General features: G+C 46.7%; 1 protein-coding gene across 1 annotated transcript; it reads left to right on the top strand.

Annotated features, from left to right (window-relative positions):
- Positions 1-14,349: 14,349 nt before the first annotated feature.
- LOC132386356 (NACHT, LRR and PYD domains-containing protein 12-like) lies at positions 14,350-19,725 on the top strand. Its single transcript, XM_059958611.1, has 6 exons — positions 14,350-16,739; positions 17,765-17,851; positions 18,008-18,178; positions 18,336-18,506; positions 18,640-18,807; positions 18,972-19,725. The coding sequence occupies exons 1-6, from the start codon at positions 15,163-15,165 to the stop codon at positions 19,057-19,059; spliced, it is 2,262 nt and encodes a 753-aa protein (XP_059814594.1). The 5' UTR covers positions 14,350-15,162; the 3' UTR covers positions 19,060-19,725.
- The last annotated feature ends 1,066 nt before the right edge of the window (positions 19,726-20,791 follow it).

Here is a 20,791-nt window from a genome sequence, read left to right on the forward strand (position 1 = left end):
TACCTGACAGGGTCACACACTGTGAGATCTCACAGAACCATGACAGTGTCATCACACTCTTTAAGACCCTATACAATCCTGATAGGGTCCTGACACGCTGTGAGGCACAGTCCTGAGCCTGTGAGACCCCACACACCCCTAACAGGACCCTGACAGACTGTGAGACCCCAAACACTCATGACAGGACCCTGACAGACAGTGAATCCTCACGCACCCCTGACAGACTGTGAGACCCCACACACCCCTGACAGGACCCTGGCAGACTGTGAATCCGCACACACACCTGACAGTGTCCTGACACACTGAGACCAACACACCCCTGACAAGGTCCTGACACATTGTGATATTCCACACGTACTGACAGGGTCCTGAAACACTGTGAGACCCCACACTCACATGGTACGGTACTGAGCCTGTGAGACCCCACAAACCCCTGACTAAGTCCTGATACACTGTGAGATCAGATCATGATATCAGTGTTATGATAATTGTAAGAGATTTTATCAATAGAGTGTTTTGGGAAAATCAGGTCGGCACTGGATCTCAAGGGAGATAACTTGTAGAATGTCTCCGAGATGGCTTTTTAGAACAGCTTGTTGTTGAGCTCACTCGGGGATCGGAAATACTAGATTGGGTATTCTGTAATGAATCAGAGGTTATCAGAGAGGTGGAAATAAAGGAACCTTTACGAGGCAGTGATCATAACATGTTTGAGTTCACTGTGAAATGTGACATCGGTCGTTGGGAAGTTGTTGGAGTCGATTGTCAAGGACGAGGTTACGGAGTACCTGGAGGCATATGACAAGACAGGCTGAACTCAGCATGGTTTCCTTAAAAGAAAATCCTGCCTGAAAAACCTAGTGCAAATTTTTGAGGAAATTACAAGTAGGCTAGACAAGGGAGATGCAGTGGATGTTCTGTATTTGGGTTTTCAGAAGGCCATTGACAAGGTGCCGCAAATGAGGCTGCTAAACAAGATAAGAGCCCATGGAATTACGGGAACGTTACATACGTGGATAGAGAGTTGTTTGATTGGCAGGAAACTGAGAGTGGGAATAAAGGGATCCCATTCTGGTTACCAGTGATGTTCAACAGGGGTCCGTGTTGGGGCCGCTTCTTTTTACGTTGTATATCAACAATTTGGATTATGTAATAGATGGCTTTTTGGCTAAGTTTGCTGATGATACAAAGATAGGTGGAGGGTCCGGTAGTGCTGAGGAAACAGAGAGTCTGCAGAGAGGCTTGGATAGATTGGGGGAATGGGTAAAGAAGTGGCAAATGAATTACAATGTTGGAAAGCGTACAGTTATGCACTTTGGTAGAAATAAACGGGCAGACTACTATTTAAATGGGGAGAGAATTCAAAGTTCTAAGATGGAACGGGACTTGGGAGTCCTCGTGCAGGATACCCTTAAGGTTAACCTCCAGGTTGAGTCGGTGGTGAAAAAGGCGAATGCAACGTTGGCATTCATTTCTAGAGGAATAGAGTATAAGAGCAGGGGTGTGATGTTGAGGCTCTATAAGGCACTGGTAAGACGTCACTTGGAACACTGTGTGCAGTTTTGGGCTCCTCATTTAAGAAAGGATGTGCTGACGTTGGAGAGGGTTCAGAAAGATTCACTGGAATGATTCCGGGAATGAGCGGGTTAACCTATGAGGAACGTTTGACCGCTCTTGGACTGTACTCATTGGAGTTTAGAAGAATGAGTGGGGACCTCATAGAAACATTTCGAATGTCGAAAGGCATGGACAAAGTGGATGTGGCAAAGTTGTTTCCCATGGTGGGGGAGTCTAGTACGAGAAGACATGACTTGAGGATTGCAGGGCGCCGATTCAGAACGGAGATGCGAAATAAAATTAGCCAGAGGGTGGTGAATCTGTGGAATCTGTTGCCACGGGCGGCAGTGGAGGTCAGGTCATTGGGTGTGTTTAAGGGAGAGATTGATATGTGTCTGAGTAGTCAGGGCATCAAAGGTTAAGGTGAGAAGGTGGGGGAATGGGACTAAATGGGAGATTGGATCAGTTCATGATGAAATGGCGGAGCAGACTTGATGGGTCGAATGGCCGAGTTCTGCTTCTTTGTCTTATAGTTTATGGTCTATGGTCTAAAACCCTTAGGAGGTAGCAGGGGACTGCATAAAAGAAAATGAAACGCAGTATAATGTAGCAAAATTGAATGGGAAGTTAGTTGACTGGGAAGCTTTTAAAATCTAATAAAAGACAACAAAAAAAAAACACACACAGAATGCAGGCGGCATAAAGAAGAGATGAAGGCAAAATAATTGAAATTACCGGCTAACACATAGAAAATGCTGGAGAAACTCAGCAGACAAGGCAGCACCTATGGAGAAAGTACAGTCAACGTTTCGGGTCGAGAGCATTCGGTGGGACTGGAGAACAAATGCTGAGAAGTAAGTTTCAAAGGTGAAGGGCGGAGGAGGGAGGGGATGGAGAAACGCCCGGCGATAGGTGAAACTTGCATGGGGAGGGATGAGCAAAGAGCTAGGAGGTTGATTAGTGTAAGAGACAGAAGGCCATGGAAGAAAGGAAAAAAAAGCGGGTGGAAGGGGCACCAGAGGGACCCATAGTTGATCTCGGTGTGGCAGCGTATATAGGTAAAACCGGACGTAGATTGGATAGATTGCGCAGGCACGTAACGTAGAGCGCCAAAGGTTTAAAAAGGAGAGGGAGATTTCAACGGTCATTTAAATCGAAGCAAGAAGCGGAGAGGGAAGAGTTAAAAGAAACTTCGAGAGAAACTTTATTTTAACTGATCAGACCAAAGAGGTTAGACTGCGCCGGCGCCTGACGTAGCGCGCCAAAGGTTTAAAAGAAAGACTGCCATCTACAACGGCCATCGTCGTAGCGTACATCGTCGGAGTGGACTAAAGCAGAGTGGAACGGCTTTGGCTCATTCAGGTATCCGCGAGAAACAGACAGAGGCGAGGTTGAACGGGGCACGACTGCGCAATCGCGTGAATGTCGGCCTCTGAGACCAGCAGGGGAATTTAAAAAGCGAGCAGAGGCTGAGTACGAGCTTCACTCCAGGTGAGGTAAGGCCGGATAAGCTATTTAAATAATTTAATTAGTTTAAGAGTAGGTGTAGAGCAGTTGAGTGCTCCGTTTGCAGTATGTGGGAAGTCAGGGCGAACACTGTTGTCCCTGATGACTAGACCAGCAAAAGGTGCGTCCAGCTGCAGTTCCTGACAAACCGTGTTAGCGAACTGGAGCAGGACCTGGATGAACTTCGGATCATTCGGGAGGCAGAGGCAGAAATAGACAGGAGTTTCAGAGAGATAGTTACCCCTAGGAGTCAGGAGACAGTTAGCTGGGTGACTGTCAGGAGAGGGAAGGGGAATAGACAGGAAGAGCAAAGCATCCCTGTGGCCATTCGCATCAACAATAAGTATACCGTTTTGGATACTGTTGGTAGGGATGACCTACCAGGGACAAGTTGCAGTGGTTGCGACTCTGGCACCGAGACTGGACCCTCAGCTCAGAAGGGAAGGAGGGAAAAGAGGAGAGCAGTAGTGATAGGGGATTCGATAGTTAGGCGGACAGATAGGAGATTCTGTGGAAGAGATAAAGAATCCCGGATGGTCTGTTGCCTCCCTGGTGCCAGGGTCCACGAAATCTCTGATCGAGTTCCCAGTATTCTCAAGAGGGAGGGTGAGCAACCGGATGTCGTGGTCCATGTAGGGACCAACGACGTAGGTAGGAAGAGTGAGGAGGTCCTGAAAGATGAGTTTAGGGAGCTGGGTGCCAAGTTAAAGGACAGGACCTCCAGGATCGCAATCTCAGGATTGCTACCAGTGCCACGTGCAGCTGGGTTTAGAAATAGTAGGATAGCGCAGGTCAACACGTGGATGAAGACATGGAGCAGGAGGGAAGGCTTCAGATTTATAGACAATTGAGCAGTTTTCCGGGGAACGTGGGACCTGTTCAGGCGGGACGGTTTACATCTGAGCTGGAGATGGACAATTATTCTTGCAGGAAGGTTTGCTAAAGAGGCTCCTCTGGATTTCAACTAGATACGATGGAGGAGGGGAAGCAGAGTGTTTCAACCGACGTTAGAAGACAGTAAAGTTCTTTGTACTGTTAGAGATAAACAGAGTAGAAGAGGTGGAGTATTTCTTAAATGCATTTACTTTGATGCTAGTAGCATTGTAAGGATGGTGGATGAGCTTAGAGCATGGATTGATAACTGGAAATATGATGTAGCTATTAATGAAACATGGTTGCAGGAGGGTGGTGATTGGCAACTAAATATTCCTGGATTTCGTTGCTTCAGGTGTGATACAATCGGAGGGCAAGAGGGGGAGGTGTTGCATTGCTTGTCAGAGAAAATATTACAGCAGTGCTCTGGCAGGATAGATTGGATGGCTCGTCTAGGGAGGCTATTTGGGTGGAATTGGGGAATGGGAAATGAGTCGTAACACCTATACGGGTGCTTTATAGACCACCTAATGGGGTGCGAGAATTAGAGGAGCAAATTTGCAAGTCAATAGCAGATAACTGTAATAAGCGCGAAGTTGCGATGTGGGAGATTTTAATTTTCCACACATAGACTGGGTGGTCCATACTGTAACAGGGATGGATGGTTTGGAGTTTGTAAAATGTGCACAGGATAATTCTCTGCAGCAATACATACAGGTAACGACTAGAGAAGGGGCAGTGTTGGATCTTCTGTTAGGGAATGAAATAGGTCAGGTGACGGAGGTATGATTTGGGGAACACTTCGGGTCCAGTGATCACAAAGCCATTATTTTCAATATAATTATGGAGGATAGGACTGGACCCAGGGTTGAGATTTTTGATTGGAGAAAGGCTACCTTTGAGGAGATGCGTAAGGATTTAAAAGGAGTGGATTAGGACACTTTGTTTTATGGGAAGGATGTAATAAAGAAATAGAGGTTATTTGAATGTGAAATTTTGAGAGTACAGAATCTTTATGTCCCTTTTAGATTGAAAGGAATGGTTAAAAGTTTGGGAGAGCCATGGTTTTCAAGGGATATTGCAAACTTGGTTAGGAAAAAGTGAGATCTACAATAAATTTCGGCAACATGGAATACATGAGGCGCTCGAGGAATATAATGAATGTAAGAATAATCTTAAGAAATAAATTAGAAAAGCTAAAAGAAGATGTTTCTTTGGCAAGTAAGGTGAAAACAAATCCGAAGTCTTTCTACAGTTATATTAATAGCAAAAGGATAGTGAGGGATAAAATTGGTCCCTCACTAGAATCAGAGTGGACCTTAGAATCAGATTCCCTTAGAGAATCAGAGTGGACAGCTATGGGTGGAGCTGAAAGAGATGGGGGAGATTTTGAACATTTTATTCTCTTCGGTATTCACTAAGGAGAAGGATATTGAATTGTATAAGGTAATGAAAACAAGTCCGGTAGTTATGGAAACTATGACGATTAAAGAGAAGGAAGTACTGGCGCTTTTAAGGAATATAAAAGTGGATAAATATCGGGATCCTGACAGGATGTTCCCCAGAACGTCAGAGAATTCGACCGTGTAGGTAGGATTTAAGCCTACCTGGTCAATACCTGTGGAGGAGGGGGAACTGCGCAGGCGCGAGTGACGTCAGCGTCGAGCGCGCACTTTAAAAGGCAGGACTTCTTGTCAGAGCGGGCAGCGGAGTCCGTGGAAGCAGAGTCCTGGGCTTTGTCTAAGTGGGCTTCGGCGTAAGGGGACTTCGGTAAGCTTGCGTGATTGCTCGCTGAGGGGAAGAAGGTAAGGTCGCCAGGTGCTTTTTAGACTTATTCTATTAATTCAGTTCAGGTATGGGGGAGACAGTCAGAGCAGTGGTGTGCTCCGTATGCAATATGTGGGAGGTCAGGGTCAACACAGTTGTCCCTGATGACCACACCTGCAAAAGGTGCGTCCAGCTGCAGCTCCTATCAGCCCGAGGTAGGGAGTTGGAGCAGGAGCTGGATGAACTACGGATAATTCGGGAGGCAGAGGCAGAGATAGATAGGAGTTATCAGGAGGTAGTCACACCAAAAAACCAAGAAGTAGGCAGATGGGTGACGGTCCAGAGAGGCAGGGGGAGCAGGCAGAGAGAACAGAGCACCCCTGCGGCCATTCCCATTAACAATAAGTATACCGTACTGGATACGGTTGATGGGGATGAACTACCAGGAATGAGTTGTAGTGGTCCTGCCTCTGGCACAGAGGTTGAACCCTCAACTAGAAAGGGGAGGACGGAAGAGAAGAGAGCGATAGTTTTAGGGGACTCCATTGTTAGGGGGTCAGATAGGAGATTTTGTGGGGCAGATCGGGAGTCTCGGATGGTATGTTGCCTCCCTGGTGCCAGGGTCCAGGACATCTCAGATCGGGTGCAGGCTATTCTTGAGAATGAGGACATGAACCCAGATGTAGTGGTCCATGTAGGGACCAATGATGCAAGTATGGTGAGTGAGGGGATCCTGCTTAGAGAGTTCAGGGAGTTAGGAGTGAAGCTGAAAGGCAGGACCTCCAGGGTGACAATCTCGGGACTGCTACCTGTGCCACGTGCGAGTGAGGCGAAGAATAGAATGATTATGCACATTAATCCGAGCCTGAGAGCATGGTGCAGGAAGGAAGGGTTCAGGTTTTTGGATAATTGGTCTTTGTTCCAGGGACATTTGGATCTGTTTCGAAGGGATGGTCTACATCTGAACCGGAGGGGTACTAACATTCTTGCAGGAGTATTTGCCAGTGCTGCTCGGGGGGGGGGGGGGGGGGGGTTAAACTAAATGTGCAGGGGGCAGGGATCCAGATCCAGAGGGTTGGGCAGAAGGTGCATGTGGTTAAATGTGTAGAAGGTTTGGGTGATCTTGAGAAGGTCATCAAAACTCAGGGTGCAATTTACCCGATGGAAGTTCAAGGAGCTGGTACAGTAGACAGTCTTTTAAGCAAAGAGAGGAGGAATGGCCTAAGAATTCTATACTTGAATGCGCGTAGTGTCAGAAATAAGACAGATGAGCTTGAAGCTCAGATGAAAATGGGGAACTACGATATTGTTGGGATAACGGAGACATGGCTGCAAGGGGATCAGGCCTGGGAATTGAGTGTACCAGGGTATACGTGCTATCGTAGAGACAGAAATATGGGAAGAGGGGGTGGGGTGGCCCTGTTGGTGAGGAATGAGATTCAGTCCTTAGCAAGAGGTGACTTGGGAACAGGGGAAGTAGAGTCTGTGTGGATTGAGCTGAGGAACAGTAAGGGTAAAAAGACCCTAATGGGTGTTGTGTACAAGCCCCCAAACAGTAGCGTGGATATTGGGTACAAGTTGATTAGGGAGTTAACATTGGCATGAGCTAAAGGTAATGCAGTCGTTCTGGGAGATTTCAACATGCAGGTGAACTGGGAGAATCAGGTAGGTGCTGGACACCAGGATAGGGAGTTTGTGGAGTGTCTAAGGGATGTATTTTTGGAACAGCTTGTGCTTGAGCCAACCAGGAACGAGGCTATTTTGGACTTGGTGATGTGTAATGGACAGGAATTGATAAGTGATCTTGAAGTAAAGGAGCCATTAGCAAGTAGTGATCATAACATGATAAGTTTTTATCTACAGTTTGAGAGGGATAGGGGCAGATCAGAGGTGTCAGTGTTGCAATTAAATAAAGGAGACTACGGAGCCAAGAGGGAACAGCTGGCCAAATTTAAATGGGCGGATGCCCTGGCAGGAAAAACAGTGGATCAGCAGTGGCAGATATTCTTGGGCATAGTACAAAAGATGCAATTGCAGTTCCTTCCAATGAGAAAGAAGGGTTCAAAGAGTGGGAAGGGGCCACAGTGGTTGACAAAGGAAGTCAGACATTGTGTAGCATTAAAGAAAAAGAAGTATGACAGGGCTAAGATGAGTGGGAATACAGATGATTGGGAAAGTTTTAAGGAACAGCAGATCTTAACTAAAAAGGCAATACGAAGAGAAAAAATCAGGTATGAGCTCAGTCTAGCCAGGAATATAAAAGGGGACAGCAAAAGCTTTTTTAGCTATGTGAAGAGAAAGAAAATAGTTAAGAACAATGTTGGCCCCTTGAAGAATGAATTGCGAGAAATTGTTATGGGAAACAGGGAAATGGCAACAGAATTTAATGCGTACTTTAGATCTGTCTTCACCAGGGAGGACACAAGCAATCTCCCAGATGTATGGATCGGCCAGGGTGACAAGATATCAGAGGAATTGAGACAGATTGACATTAGGACAGAAACTGTGATGAGTAGACTGGTAGGACTGAAGGCTAATAAATCCCCGGGTCCAGATGGTCTGCATCCGAGGGTTCTAAAAGAGGTGGCTCAGGAAATTGCGGATGCATTGGTGATCATTTTTCAATGTTCCTTAGATTCAGGATCAGTTCCTGAAGATTGGAGAGTGGCTAATGTTGTCCCACTTTTCAAGAAGGGAGGGAAGGCGAAAACGGAGAACTATCGCCCTGTTAGCCTAACGTCAGTCGTGGGGAAGATGCTTGAGTCCATTATTAAGGACGAAATAGTGGCACATCTAGATGGCAGAAATAGGATTAGGCCGAGCCAGCATGGATTTACCAAGGGCAAATCATGCTTGACTAATCTGTTGGAGTTTTTTGAGGATGTAACAAGGATGTTAGACGAGGGTAAGCCAGTGGATGTTGTGTACCTAGATTTTCAGAAGGCATTCGATAAGGTGCCACATAGGAGATTGGTGAGTAAAATCAGAGCTCATGGCATTGGAAGCAGGGTTTCAACATGGATAGAAAACTGGTTGGCAGATAGTAAGCAAAGGGTAGCAGTGAATGGGTGTTTCTCGGACTGGCTGGAGGTGACTAGTGGGGTACCACAGGGCTCTGTATTGGGACCACAGCTCTTTACGATTTATGTCATTGATTTAGATGAGGGCATTGAAAGCTATATCAGCAAGGTTGCTGACGATACTAAACTGGGTGGCATTGTGACATGTGAAGAGGACGTTAGGAGAATACAGGGAGACTTGGATATGCTGAGTGAGTGGGCAGATACTTGGCAGATGTCATTCAATGTGAATAAATGTGAAGTTATCCACTTTGGAAGCAGGAACAAGAGGGCAGAGTATTGTCCGAACGGTGTCGAGTTAGGTAAGGGAGAAATGCAAAGAGACCTAGGAGTCCTAGTTCACCAGTCAATGAAGATGAATGAGCAAGTGCAACAGGCAGTAAAGAGGGCAAATGGAATGTTGGCCTTTGTTACAAGGGGAATTGAATACAAGAGCAAGGATGTCCTTCTGCATTTGTACAGGGCCCTGGTGAGACCACACCTGGAATATTGTGTACAGTTTTGGTCTCCAGGTTTAAGGAAGGACATTCTGGCAATTGAGGAAGTGCAGCGTAGATTCACTAGGTTGATTTCTGGGATGGCAGGGCTGTCTTACGCAGAGAGATTGGAGAGATTGGGCTTGTACACGCTGGAATTGAGGAGATTGAGAGGGGATCTGATTGAAACGTTTAAGATAATTAAAGGATTTGATAGGATTGAGGCAGGAAATATGTTCCAGATGTTGGGAGAGTCCAGTACCAGAGGGCATGGATTGAGAATAAGAGGTCAGTTATTCAAAACAGAGTTGAGGAAGAGTTTCTTCTCCCAGAGAGTTGTGCAGGTGTGGAATGTACTGCCTCGGAAGACGGTGGAGGCCAATTCTCTGGATGCTTTCAAGAAGGAGCTGGATAGATACCTGAAGGATAGGGGAATCAAGGGATATGGGGACAAGGCAGGGACAGGGTATTGATAGTGAATGATCAGCCATGATCTCAGAATGGCTGTGCAGACTCGAGGGGCCGAATGGTCTACTTCTGCACCTATTGTCTATTGTCTATAGAACCTTGAGGGAAGTTAGTGTAGAAATAGCAGGGACTCTTAAAGAAATATTTCAGATGTCATTAGAAACGGGGATGGTGCCGGAGGATTTGTTTATTGCTCATGTTATTCCATTCTTTAAAAAGGGATCTAAGAGTAAACCTAGCATTTATATGCCTGTCAGTTTGAAGTCAGTGCTGGATAAATTAATGGAAAGTATTCTTAGAGATGGTACATGTAATTATATGGATAGACAGGGTCTGATTAGGAACAGTCAGCATGGATTTGTGCGTGGAAGGTCATGTTTGACAAATCTTATTGAAGTTTTTGAAGAGGTTACGAGGAAGGTTGTCGAGGGTAAAGCAGTGGATGTTGTCTATATGGACTTCAGTATCCCCTTTGATAAATTTCTGCACGCAAGGTTAGTTAGGAAGGTTCAGTCATGAGGTGTTAATATTGAAGTAGTAAAATGGATTCAACAATGGCTGGATGGGAGATGCCAGAGAGTAGTGGTGGATAACTATTTGTCAGGTTGGAGATCGGTGACTAGAGGTGTGCATCAGGGATCTGTATTGGGTCCAATGTTGTTTGTCATATACATTAATGATCTGGATGATGGGGTGATAAATTGTATTAGTAGGCATGCAGGTAGGTGGCATGGTGAATAATAACGTAGGTTTTCAAATCTTGCAGAGTGATTTAGGCCAGTTCGAAGAGTGGTCTGAACGATGGCAGATGGAGTTTAATGCTGATAAGTGTGAGGTGCTACACTTTGGTAGGAATATTCCAAATACGGCATGCATGGTAAATGGTAGGGCATTGAGGAATACAGCAGAACAGAGTGATCCAGGAATAACCGTAGAACCATAGAACACTACGGCACAGTACAGGCCCTTCAGCCCTCCATGCTGTGCCGACCCATATAATCCTTAAGAAAAAGTACTAAACCCAGACTACACCAAAATCCTCCATTTTTCTTTCATCCATGTGCCTGTCCAAGAGGCTTCTAAATACCCCTAATGTTTTCGCCTCTACTACCACCCTTGCTAAATCATTCCAGGCACTCACAACCCTCTGTGTAAAAAAAAAAAAAAAAAAAAAAAACGTACCCCGATGTCTCCCCTAAACTTCCCTCCGTTAGTTTTGTACCTATGCCCTCTGGTGTTTGCTACTGATGCCCTGGGAAACAGGTATTGACAATTCACCCTATCTATGCCGCTCATAGTCTTGTCGACCTCAATCAAGTCCCCACCCCCACCTCAATCTTCTACGCTCCAAAGAGAATAATGGTAGATTGTAGGGCATTGAAGAATGCAGTAGAACAGAGTGATCTGGGAATAATGGTGCATAGTTCCCTGAAGGTTGAATGTCATGTGGATAGCATGCTGAAGAAAGCTTTCGGTATGCTGGCCATTATAAATCAGATCATTGAGAAATAGAGTTGGGATGTAATGTTAAAATTGTACAAGGCATTGGTAAATCCGAATTTGGAGTTTTGTGTACAGTTTTGGTCACCGAATTAAATGAAAGATGTCAACAACATAGAGAGAGTACAAAGAATATTTACTAGAATGTTACCTGCGTTTCAGCACCTAAGTTACAGGGAAAGGTTGAACAAGTTAGGTCTTTATTCTTTGGAGCTTAGAAGGCAAAGGGGGGACGAGAGGTATTTAAAATAATGAGGGGGATAGATCAAGTTGAGGTGGATAGGCTTTTGTCCATTGAGAGTAGGGGAGATTCAAACAAAAGGACATGAGATGAGAATTAGGGGGAAAAAGTTTAAGTGTAACACGAGGGGGAATTTCTTTACTCAGAGAGTGGTAGCTGTGAGGAACGAGCTTCCAGTAGAAGTGATAGAGGCAGGTACGGTATTGTCAGTTAAGGTAAAATTGGATAGGTATATGAACAGGAAAGAACTGGAGGTTTATGGGCTGAGGGTGGGGCAGTGGGACTAAGTGTGAGTAAGCGTTCGGCACGGACTAGAAGGGACGATGTAGCCTGTTTCCGTGCTGTAGTTGTTATATGGTTATATTATATGGTTACAGACGATCTCGGAATGGTCTGTTGTATATCGGTGAGACCTGACGTGTATTGGGAGACCGTTCCACCCAGCATTTACGGTGTGACCACCAGAACAAGAGGGAACTCCCAGTGTCCACCCATTTTATTCCCACTTCCCATTCTCATTCCGATTCGTCAGTTCGGACCTCCTCCAATGTCGGGATAAGGCCACACTCAGGTTGGAGTAACAGCACCTTATTTTCTGTTTGAGTAGCCTCCAATCTGATGGCATGAATACCCTCCTCCCCCTTCACCGTTCCCCATGAGCTCGTACTTCGCTCATGTTATCTCCTTGTCTGTCCATCGCCTCCCTCTGGTGCACCTCCACCAGCCCTACCCACCTTTTTCTTTCTTCCATTGCCTTCTGTGTCTATCAAAAATCAACTTCTTAGCTCTATGCTTCATTCCTTCCCTTCCAAGTTTCAACTATCGTCTGGCATTTCTCTCTACCTCACCCCCACCTTTCAAATTTACTCCTCAGCCTTTTGTCTGCAGTCCTGCCGAACGATCTCGGCTCCAAATCAAAACTGTTCCACACATGCTCTCCGGCCTGCTGTGTTCCTCGAGCATTTTGTGTGTGTTGCTTGGATTTCCAGCATCTGCAGATTTTCTCCTGTTTATAAATGTATAGGCCAGTTAGCCTACCCTGACTGATTAGGAGACTGTTGGAATCTAGAAATTATTTTAAATCACTATGATTGCACGTTGCACATTTAGATGGGGACGTAACATAAAGGTTTTTACTGCTCATGTACGTGAATGCAAGAAATAAAGTCAATTTAATTATTAACGTTCAGGTAACGAGGTATTTGGAGTTTAATGATAAAATAGGCCGAAGCCAGCATTGTGTATATGAAGGGAAATCTTGCGTTATGAATTTGCTAGAGTTCATTGAGTAAATACTAAGCAGGCTTGACAAAGTGGATCTCATTTAGTTGGATTTTCAGAAGGTGTTTGATATGTTGCCATACACGATGCTGCTTTACAAGATAAAAATCCAGTGGCGTTACAGGAATGACACAGTCATGGAAAGAGGAATGGCCTGCGGGAGGAGGCAGGGAGTGGGAATAAAAGGAACCTTTCCTGTTTGGCTGCTGGTAACTAGTTATTTTCCTCAGGGGTCAGAATTGTGACAGCTACTTTTCAGATTTCTTATCAGTGATTTAGATAATGGAATTGATGGATTTATGGTAAGGTTTGTTGATTAATCGAAGATAGGTGGAGGGGTAGGCAGTGCTGAGAAGCAATGCGAATGCAGCAAAACTTAGACAATTTGGAAGAATGGGCCAAATGTGGCAAATGGAAAATAGTGTTGGGAAATGAATCGTAATACATTTTAGCAAAAGGAACAATAGTGTAGACTGTTATCTAAATGGGGAGAATGTATAAACATACGAGTTTAATGTTACATCATGCTGGCACCAACGTTGTGGGCAGAAGGGCCTATTCCTGTGCTGTTCAGTGATCTCTGCAGCTCCTTTGACAGCTGAAGTCCTGAACCACCTGCTACCGAAATTCCTCGGTCTCTTCTCTCTTCTTCAGCACCCGACCTGTTATCGGCATGTTTTTCAAACTTGTATTTAAAGTCATAGTCTAGTAGCATCTCCCCTTTCTCCCCTTTCCACAGACGTTGTCTGACCTGTACTCACATCCACACTCCCGTCCTTCTACAGCTGTGCTTCAGAGGCAGGTCAACACGCCACATAACTGTGGCGGACTGGAAGGCTCTACAACGGGGAGTCAAAACAGCCCAACGCAACATCGGCACACCCAGCCTACCTTCCATCAGGGACGTATGTACAGAAATGTTCCGGAAGATGGCCAGCAGCATCAGGAAGGATCCCACCTACACTGTCTGTGGGCTGTTTGCCTCTCTCCCATGAGGGAGGAAGGATCCCACCTATCCTGCCTATGGGCTGTTTGCGCCTCTCCCATAAGGAAGGAAGGATCCCACCTATCCTGCCTATGGGCAGTTTGCCCCTCTCCGATGAGGGAGGAAGGATCCCACCTATCCTGCCTATGGGCTGTTTGCCCATCTCCTATGAGGGAGGAAGGATCCCACCTATCTTGCCTGTGGGCTGTTTGCCCATCTCCCATGAGGGAGGATGGATCCCACCTATCTTGCCTGTGGACTGATTGCCCCTCTACCATGAGGGAGGAAGGATCCCACCTGTTCTGCCTCTGGGCAGTTTGCCCCTCTTCCATGAGGGAGGAGGCTACGTAGCATCCAGAGCAGGAACACCAGACTCAAAATCAGTTACTTTCCTCAAGCAGTAAGACTGATCAACACCTCGACTAACAACCCCTACCCACCACCTGCACCGTTTTAAAATTTACAGTCTGAACCACCTGAGGTCAAAGAGACTCCTGTATCGTAAGAATTTATATTTATTGTGTTTTCTTTGCGTTCTTCATCTGAGTTTATTTGTGCTACATCAGATCCATAACACCAATTATTTCCTTCTCCTTTACAGTTGTGTAACTTGAATCTGTTGAGTATTTGCAACTCATCCTCTTTAAGAGTCACGAGACAGCTGACCTGCCGTCTCAAACCATTTTCTACAGGAACTCAGTGAGCTGATCAGCGTCTGTGGTGATAAAAGCGGTGAATTGTCTGTGTTTTGCGTCAAAATGCTGACTGTCACAATCTCCTGAACAAGACATTGACATTTTCTCCCCCGAACCACAGTGCACGCGCTGATCCACAAAGCTGCTTCTTTACATTTTGAATCAGAGATGGTGAGAGGGGAGGGGGAGCTGTGATTCCCCGACCTGTACCTTTGACAGATTGCCCACTATCCTTTTCTCCTTCTCCATACGACACATCAGCACTGGGGAATAAAAGTTCTTCCACAGGAACAGTGATAGCTTTGGCAGTAGTGGGACAGTCGGAGTTCAATAAACAGGGAAATATTCACCTTCATAGCACAGTTAATTAATTTTGAAATGTGATGATCTGGTGTTGATTTAGACAGCGCCTAACTGTCCAGTTTGGGGTCTTTTGATCGCATTACTTTACTGTACAAGCATCCATTGATGAATCCAATTAATACAATAGCGTTAGGATAACTCTTGTGTACTTAAATACTGAGTTCTGAGTTGAGGCATCTAACAGTTTGTCCACTGTCTGTTCCCATGGAAGATGTTCAACAGAAACACAAGGAGACTCTACGGGAACAAACTGAAACATTGAGAGTGAACACGATCCTGATGAGGGAGAAGGTGAAGGATTTCCAGCTGGTTGATCGATACGCTGAGCTCACGGTCATTTCTACTGTTCGAGATCGGAGACTGGTGGAACATGAGCTGCTGGCAAGAGGCAGAGACCACGAGGAGTGGGGGAGAAAAACTACGTGGAGAACTGGAAAAAATACGGACAGATCAGTTGTTCCAGAGCAGCTTATCCCGGAGTAAATCCAAATCTGGGAGTTCAGCAGCTGTAGCCGGAGCTGCGGGGATTGGGAAAACAACAATGGTACAAAGGATTGTTTATGACTGGGCCATGGGGAAAATATACCAACGGTTCCAGTTTGTCTTCAGTTTCAAATTCCGCGATTTAAACTCCATTAACTGCAGAATAAACCTGAGGGAACTGATTCTGGATCAATATCCTTACTTTGGGAATATCCTGAGAGAGGTCTGGAAGAACCCAGAGGGTTTGCTGTTTATATTCGATGGTTTGGATGAATTCAAGCACAGAATCGATTTTGTGGACAGTCCTAGAGATACGGAACCCAGGCACCAGTGCCCAGATCCCGAGTGGTGGTGTGAAGTGTCTGACATTGTGTACAGTTTAATCCAGGGCAAGCTCCTCCCAGGGTGTTCAGTGCTGGTGACCACCCGCCCCACTGCGTTACATTTATTGGAAAAGGCTGAGATCAGTGTCTGGGCTGAAATCCTGGGATTTGTTGGTGAGGAACGGAAGGAATATTTCATCAGGCATTTTGAAGATCAGACGGTGGCGGAAGCTGTTTCCAAACACGTGAAGGAGAACGAGATCCTGTACACCATGAGCTACAACCCCTCCTACTGCTGGATCCTTGCTCTGGCACTGGGCCCCTTCTTCACACAAAGAGTCAGGGACCCGCAGCGAGTTCCCAAGACCATCACCCAACTGTACTCCTACTATATTTACAACATCCTGAAAAACCACGGCCGTGTGATTGACAACCCCCGTGATGTTTTTCTCAGCGTTGGTCAGATGGCCTTCAGAGGAGTGTCCGAGAGGAAGATTGTGTTTTCAGGTGGAGATTTGATCCAGTTCAATCTGCAGCCTTCCCAGTTCCTGTCCGGGTTCCTGATGGAGCTTTTGGAGAGAGAGGATTCTGCCCGGAGCGTGGTGTACACATTCCCACACCTCACTATCCAAGAGTTTGTAGCTGCAGTCGCACATTTCCTGACTCCACATCCCGGGGATATCCTGAAATTCCTCACTGAAGCCAACAACACGACAGATGGGCGATTTGAGGTATTTCTCCGTTTTGTTGCTGGTCTCTCCTCCCCAATGACAGCTCGGGGCCTGGAGGAGTTTCTGGGTCCATTTCCTCATCAAACAGCCTGCCGGGTGATTGACTGGGTGAAGGAGGAGGTTAAACGCCAGAGTAGAAACACATGGAGTGAAGCTGGTAAAAGGAGCCTCCTGAACACATTTTACTACCTGTTTGAGTCTCAGAATCGTGGGCTGGCTCAGGACGCACTGGGATCTGTGGAAACGCTTTCATTCCGTGGAATGACACTGACCCCGATTGACTGCGCGGTCCTGTCTCATGTCATCGGATTCTGTGAAACAATAAAACACCTCGACCTGGTTGGCTGCCACATTCAGTGTGAAGGAATCCAGAGGCTGGGTCCCGGGGTCCACAAGTGCCAGGATTTGAGGTGTTTATTTTAACTCTCACTCTGAAATGTGAAACGGCCCCATTGTCTTTTTTCAATGAAAATGAATTTGGGGAAAACTATAGTAAATGGGATTGTTAGGAATTGTGAGAAATGTCCAGGGGATCGGTCAGTAATTCCCCAAGGACAAGAGGGTTCTGTGGTTCATTGTGAAGGGATTTTGGATACTTTAGATCAGTGAACAACGGTCATTTCTTTAATGGTAGGATATCACAGGAATGGCGGTGACTGCAGCAGGTGGGTCAGAACTTCAAACCCTCTTCCCGGCGAGGGACAAGAGACCGTCAGCAGACGGTCCCAGTGAGAATGAAAGAGATACCGTTTTGAGATTGTCCTCCGCTGCTCGTCTCCATGTGTGACAATCACCATCAGTCCACCTGGGTGACTGTGCTCACTACCAGATAACCAGACCGCTTAGCACCGCCTCTCCCGATTGTGGAACTGATTTCAGAACCACCTCTCCGATGCAATTTCTATTTGAAATCCCTCGTCTTGTTGGATGATTTTTTGTTCCACTGGTAACCTCTTATGGGACCTCTCATCCCCATCCATTTTCCTCTGTGGAACCACTCCTCCTTCCTCCTCTGGGATCTTTCTTCCTCAATAACCTTCCTCCTGCAGGATCTGTCTCCCTATCCCTTTTCTCAGCTGGGTTTACTTCCACGATCTTCCATCGACACTTTCCCATTTACAAATCTTCCTCACAGTGGGACTTTCTACCACACTTCGGCTCTGCCCCTTCCGACCCTCACAGGTCAGAAACACATTTCTAACCATCAGGGAATGAGACAGAATACGTGGAGTTTACATGGTCCCAACGACAGGCTAAATTACTGACAGTCAGCGAATACCCTGGAGCTGGTCAGTGAGGGACATTGACAGTGATGGGAACTCCGCTCAGTGATTTACTGAAGGTTTAATGTTTCCTGAAATATCCGTGTGAGAGAAATTCGCTCAGACCCACGGTTTGAGTCACTTTGATCATCAATTTGTCTGTTTGTGTTTAGAATTGAGATGAATGATCTGGGAGATTCAGGAGTGAAACTGTTGTCGGTAGCTTTGAGGAAACCGGAGTGTAAAATACAGAGACTGGGGTAAGTAACAGATTGTTGGAGATTGTGTTTACAGTCACTGGGTGTCTGAGACTGAACATTAATGTTGATCACTAATTATGTCACTGATAAACACTGGGGATGTGTACCGTCTCCTGTCTCTCTGTGTCCTTCACCCTCACTCTCTCGCATCTACAGGCTGAAGAAGGTCAGTCTCACAGATTCTGGTGCCGAGGATCTCGCCTCCGCTCTCAGTACAAACACATCACTGACGGGGCTGGACCTGAGTGTTAATGAACTGGGAGATTCAGGAGTGAAACTGGTGTTCGCGGCTCTGAAGAACCCAGGGTGTAAAATACAGAAACTGGAGTAAGTACCAGACTGTGGGAGGTTGTGTTTACAGTCACTGGGTGTCCGACACTGAAGATTAATGTGATCAGTAATTGTGTTACTGATAAACACTGGGGATTTGTACCGTCTCCTGTCTCTCCGTGTCCTTCACTCTCATTCTCTCTCTCACCTCCAGGCTGGACACTGTCGGTCTCACAGATTCTGGTGCCCAGGATCTGGTCTCCGTTTACAGTACAAACCCATCACTGAGGAAGCTGGACCTGAGTGGTAATAAACTGGGAGATTCCGGGGTGAAACTGGTTTCTGCGGCTCTGAGGAACCCGGAGTGTAAAATGCAGAGACTGTGGTAAGTACAGGCTGAGGGAGATTGGGTCTGACACTGACCATTAATGTGATCAGTAATTGTGTTATTGATACTGGGGATTTGTACCGTCTCCTGTCTCTCTGTGTCCTACACCCTCGCTCTCTCTCATCTCCAGGCTGAAGGGTGTCGTTCTCACAGATTCTGCTGCGGAGGATCTCGCCTCCGCTCTCAGTACAAACCCATCATTGACGGGGCTGAACCTGAGTAAAAACTCTCTGACAGACCGATCTATCCCCGCTCTCCGCCGCCTCATACTGACCCTCCCGATTCTGGAGCGGATCTGGTTAGTGTTTGTGTTATTGACCAATATGATAAAATATCAGCGGATCCGCCGGTTTTCTAGTGATATGTGTCTGTGAGTGTTGTTGACACATTAACCCCGGCCCCCTGTCACTGACACTGTTGTGTAATCTGTTTATTTCACCTTTATTCTCCCAACTGTTTCAGGCTGTGGGAGAATCGGTTCACTGAGAGCGGGGAGATGGAATTGAGATCTCTGCAGGGAGTCAGACCGGGACTGACAGTCAACATCTGAATGTGTGAACATCCCCGCCCGCGTGCCGGGGACATTTTGGCCGGTTTCCCGCCATCCCCTTTAACTCCCGCCCTTACCTTTAATGGCCGCGAGCTGGGGATAATTCCCAATGGTTTTAACGGAACAGGCTCCAGTCTCCAGCTCGGTGATATCGAGAAATATGTGACGAATATCGGGAAATCTGTGACATATTTCCGCCTGTTTTCCGGCGTCCCAGCTTCCCCTGGATGTGCGTGTTCGAGGCTCCCCCACGTGACACCCCGGTGAATTACATAAACAGGGAGATCCCGGGGGCCGGGGCTCAGTCTGGGACATCAACGACCCGGGGTGGGATAATCCCGGGAGAGAATCCTTTTGCTCCCTTTGCTGAGGACGGTGCATTCGGCAGTCTGGCCGATATAATGATGTTAAATGGACCAATCCCTTAGCAGTGATCCTGGCTCTGCAGCGATCCCGGACACAGCCCTGAAGTGTGATGTTATAATCATCGGTTCCCCGATACAGAGTGACGGTGAGGAACGGGACTGGTTATTCAACTGGTCACTCGTTGTCGCCGCTCGGTTAATTGTGTGTGACTGTGATTGAGTGGGGAGCACCTGATTTATTCCCGCAAGTCAGCAGCTCACAAAGTATTTAATTTATAATTGTCATGATTAATTCAATAAACCGCTGTAACTTCCTGTCTTGGTGTCGGATTTAATTCTCATTAGAGGGTAAACAGTGACCTGGGATTATTGCTGACCCCCGCACCCGCTGAACTGCAACAGTGGGTCGGAGCTCCTCACACTGACATAGTAGCGTCTCAGCTCCAGGCTGAGTGAGGCCGGTCTGGCAGAGTCTGGGTGCCGAGGATCTCATCTCTACCCTGCCCCCATCCTGGCTAACTGCCCCCCTCAGAAAGTTAAAATCCACTGCAATATCAGACAAGATTTCACTTAGTTCCCATTTGCGAAAGACATTAAGTACGAGGTGAAGTTCCCACCCCATTATCCCATCACACACTCTCCCGGTCAGACACACATTGAAACTCCCTCCAGAACGCCCCATCGCACACTCCTGGGGACAGACACGAAAAAAAAGTCTCTGTAGTTTGAGATATTTATACTGAGTTCTCGAGCTCAAACAGATTACAGGGGAGACTGTAGCACAGAGAACCACACACACACACACACACACACACACACACACACACACACACACACGCAGACACACACAATCACACACACACGCGCGCGCCCGCGCGCGCGCGCGAGCGAGAGAGAGAGAGAGAGAGAGAGAGATGAATCTATGTAGAAGTGGTCACAGAGACGGGAAGGGATGCAGTGTGCACAGACCAGGAGAGGGTTGGATTAGTCACCATTGGGCAGGGGAGTGCAGATGGAAATCATAACCATAGCAGTTAGAAATCACATTTGACTTCTTGGGTCGAGAAGTAGCCCAGGATGAAATCGAAGTTGAAGATAATTTTGCAAAGCAGGACTCCACCCCTTACCGCCCTTTTTCACGGTCCGCACTCCTCACAGGGCGCCGTCCCGTCCCGTGCACTCACACGCACCGCGATCCCAATTAAATGCCACTCTTTCCCATTCATTCCCACCATCCGCACTCCCAATGACACCACCCCCTCCCATTCACTCCAACCCATCCGTATTCCCAACGGGACGCACCCCTACTCATTCGCTTGCATCGTTCAAACTTCCAATGGATCCTATCCCTTCCCATTCACTCCCAC

This window comes from Hypanus sabinus, unplaced genomic scaffold (genome assembly GCF_030144855.1).
Source record: "Hypanus sabinus isolate sHypSab1 unplaced genomic scaffold, sHypSab1.hap1 scaffold_1114, whole genome shotgun sequence".
NCBI lineage: Eukaryota > Metazoa > Chordata > Chondrichthyes > Myliobatiformes > Dasyatidae > Hypanus > Hypanus sabinus.

What these genes read in the sequence shown, in the direction of transcription:
- LOC132386356 (XM_059958611.1), top strand. Translation starts at nt 15,163, where the DNA reads ATGAGCTGCTGGCAAGAGGCAGAGACCACGAGGAGTGGGGGAGAAAAA. An exon ending in CACAAGTGCCAGGATTTGAG is followed by an intron (nt 16,740 to 17,764) that starts GTGTTTATTTTA and finishes GTTTGTGTTTAG; the next exon opens with AATTGAGATGAATGATCTGG. An exon ending in TGTAAAATACAGAAACTGGA is followed by an intron (nt 18,179 to 18,335) that starts GTAAGTACCAGA and finishes TCTCACCTCCAG; the next exon opens with GCTGGACACTGTCGGTCTCA.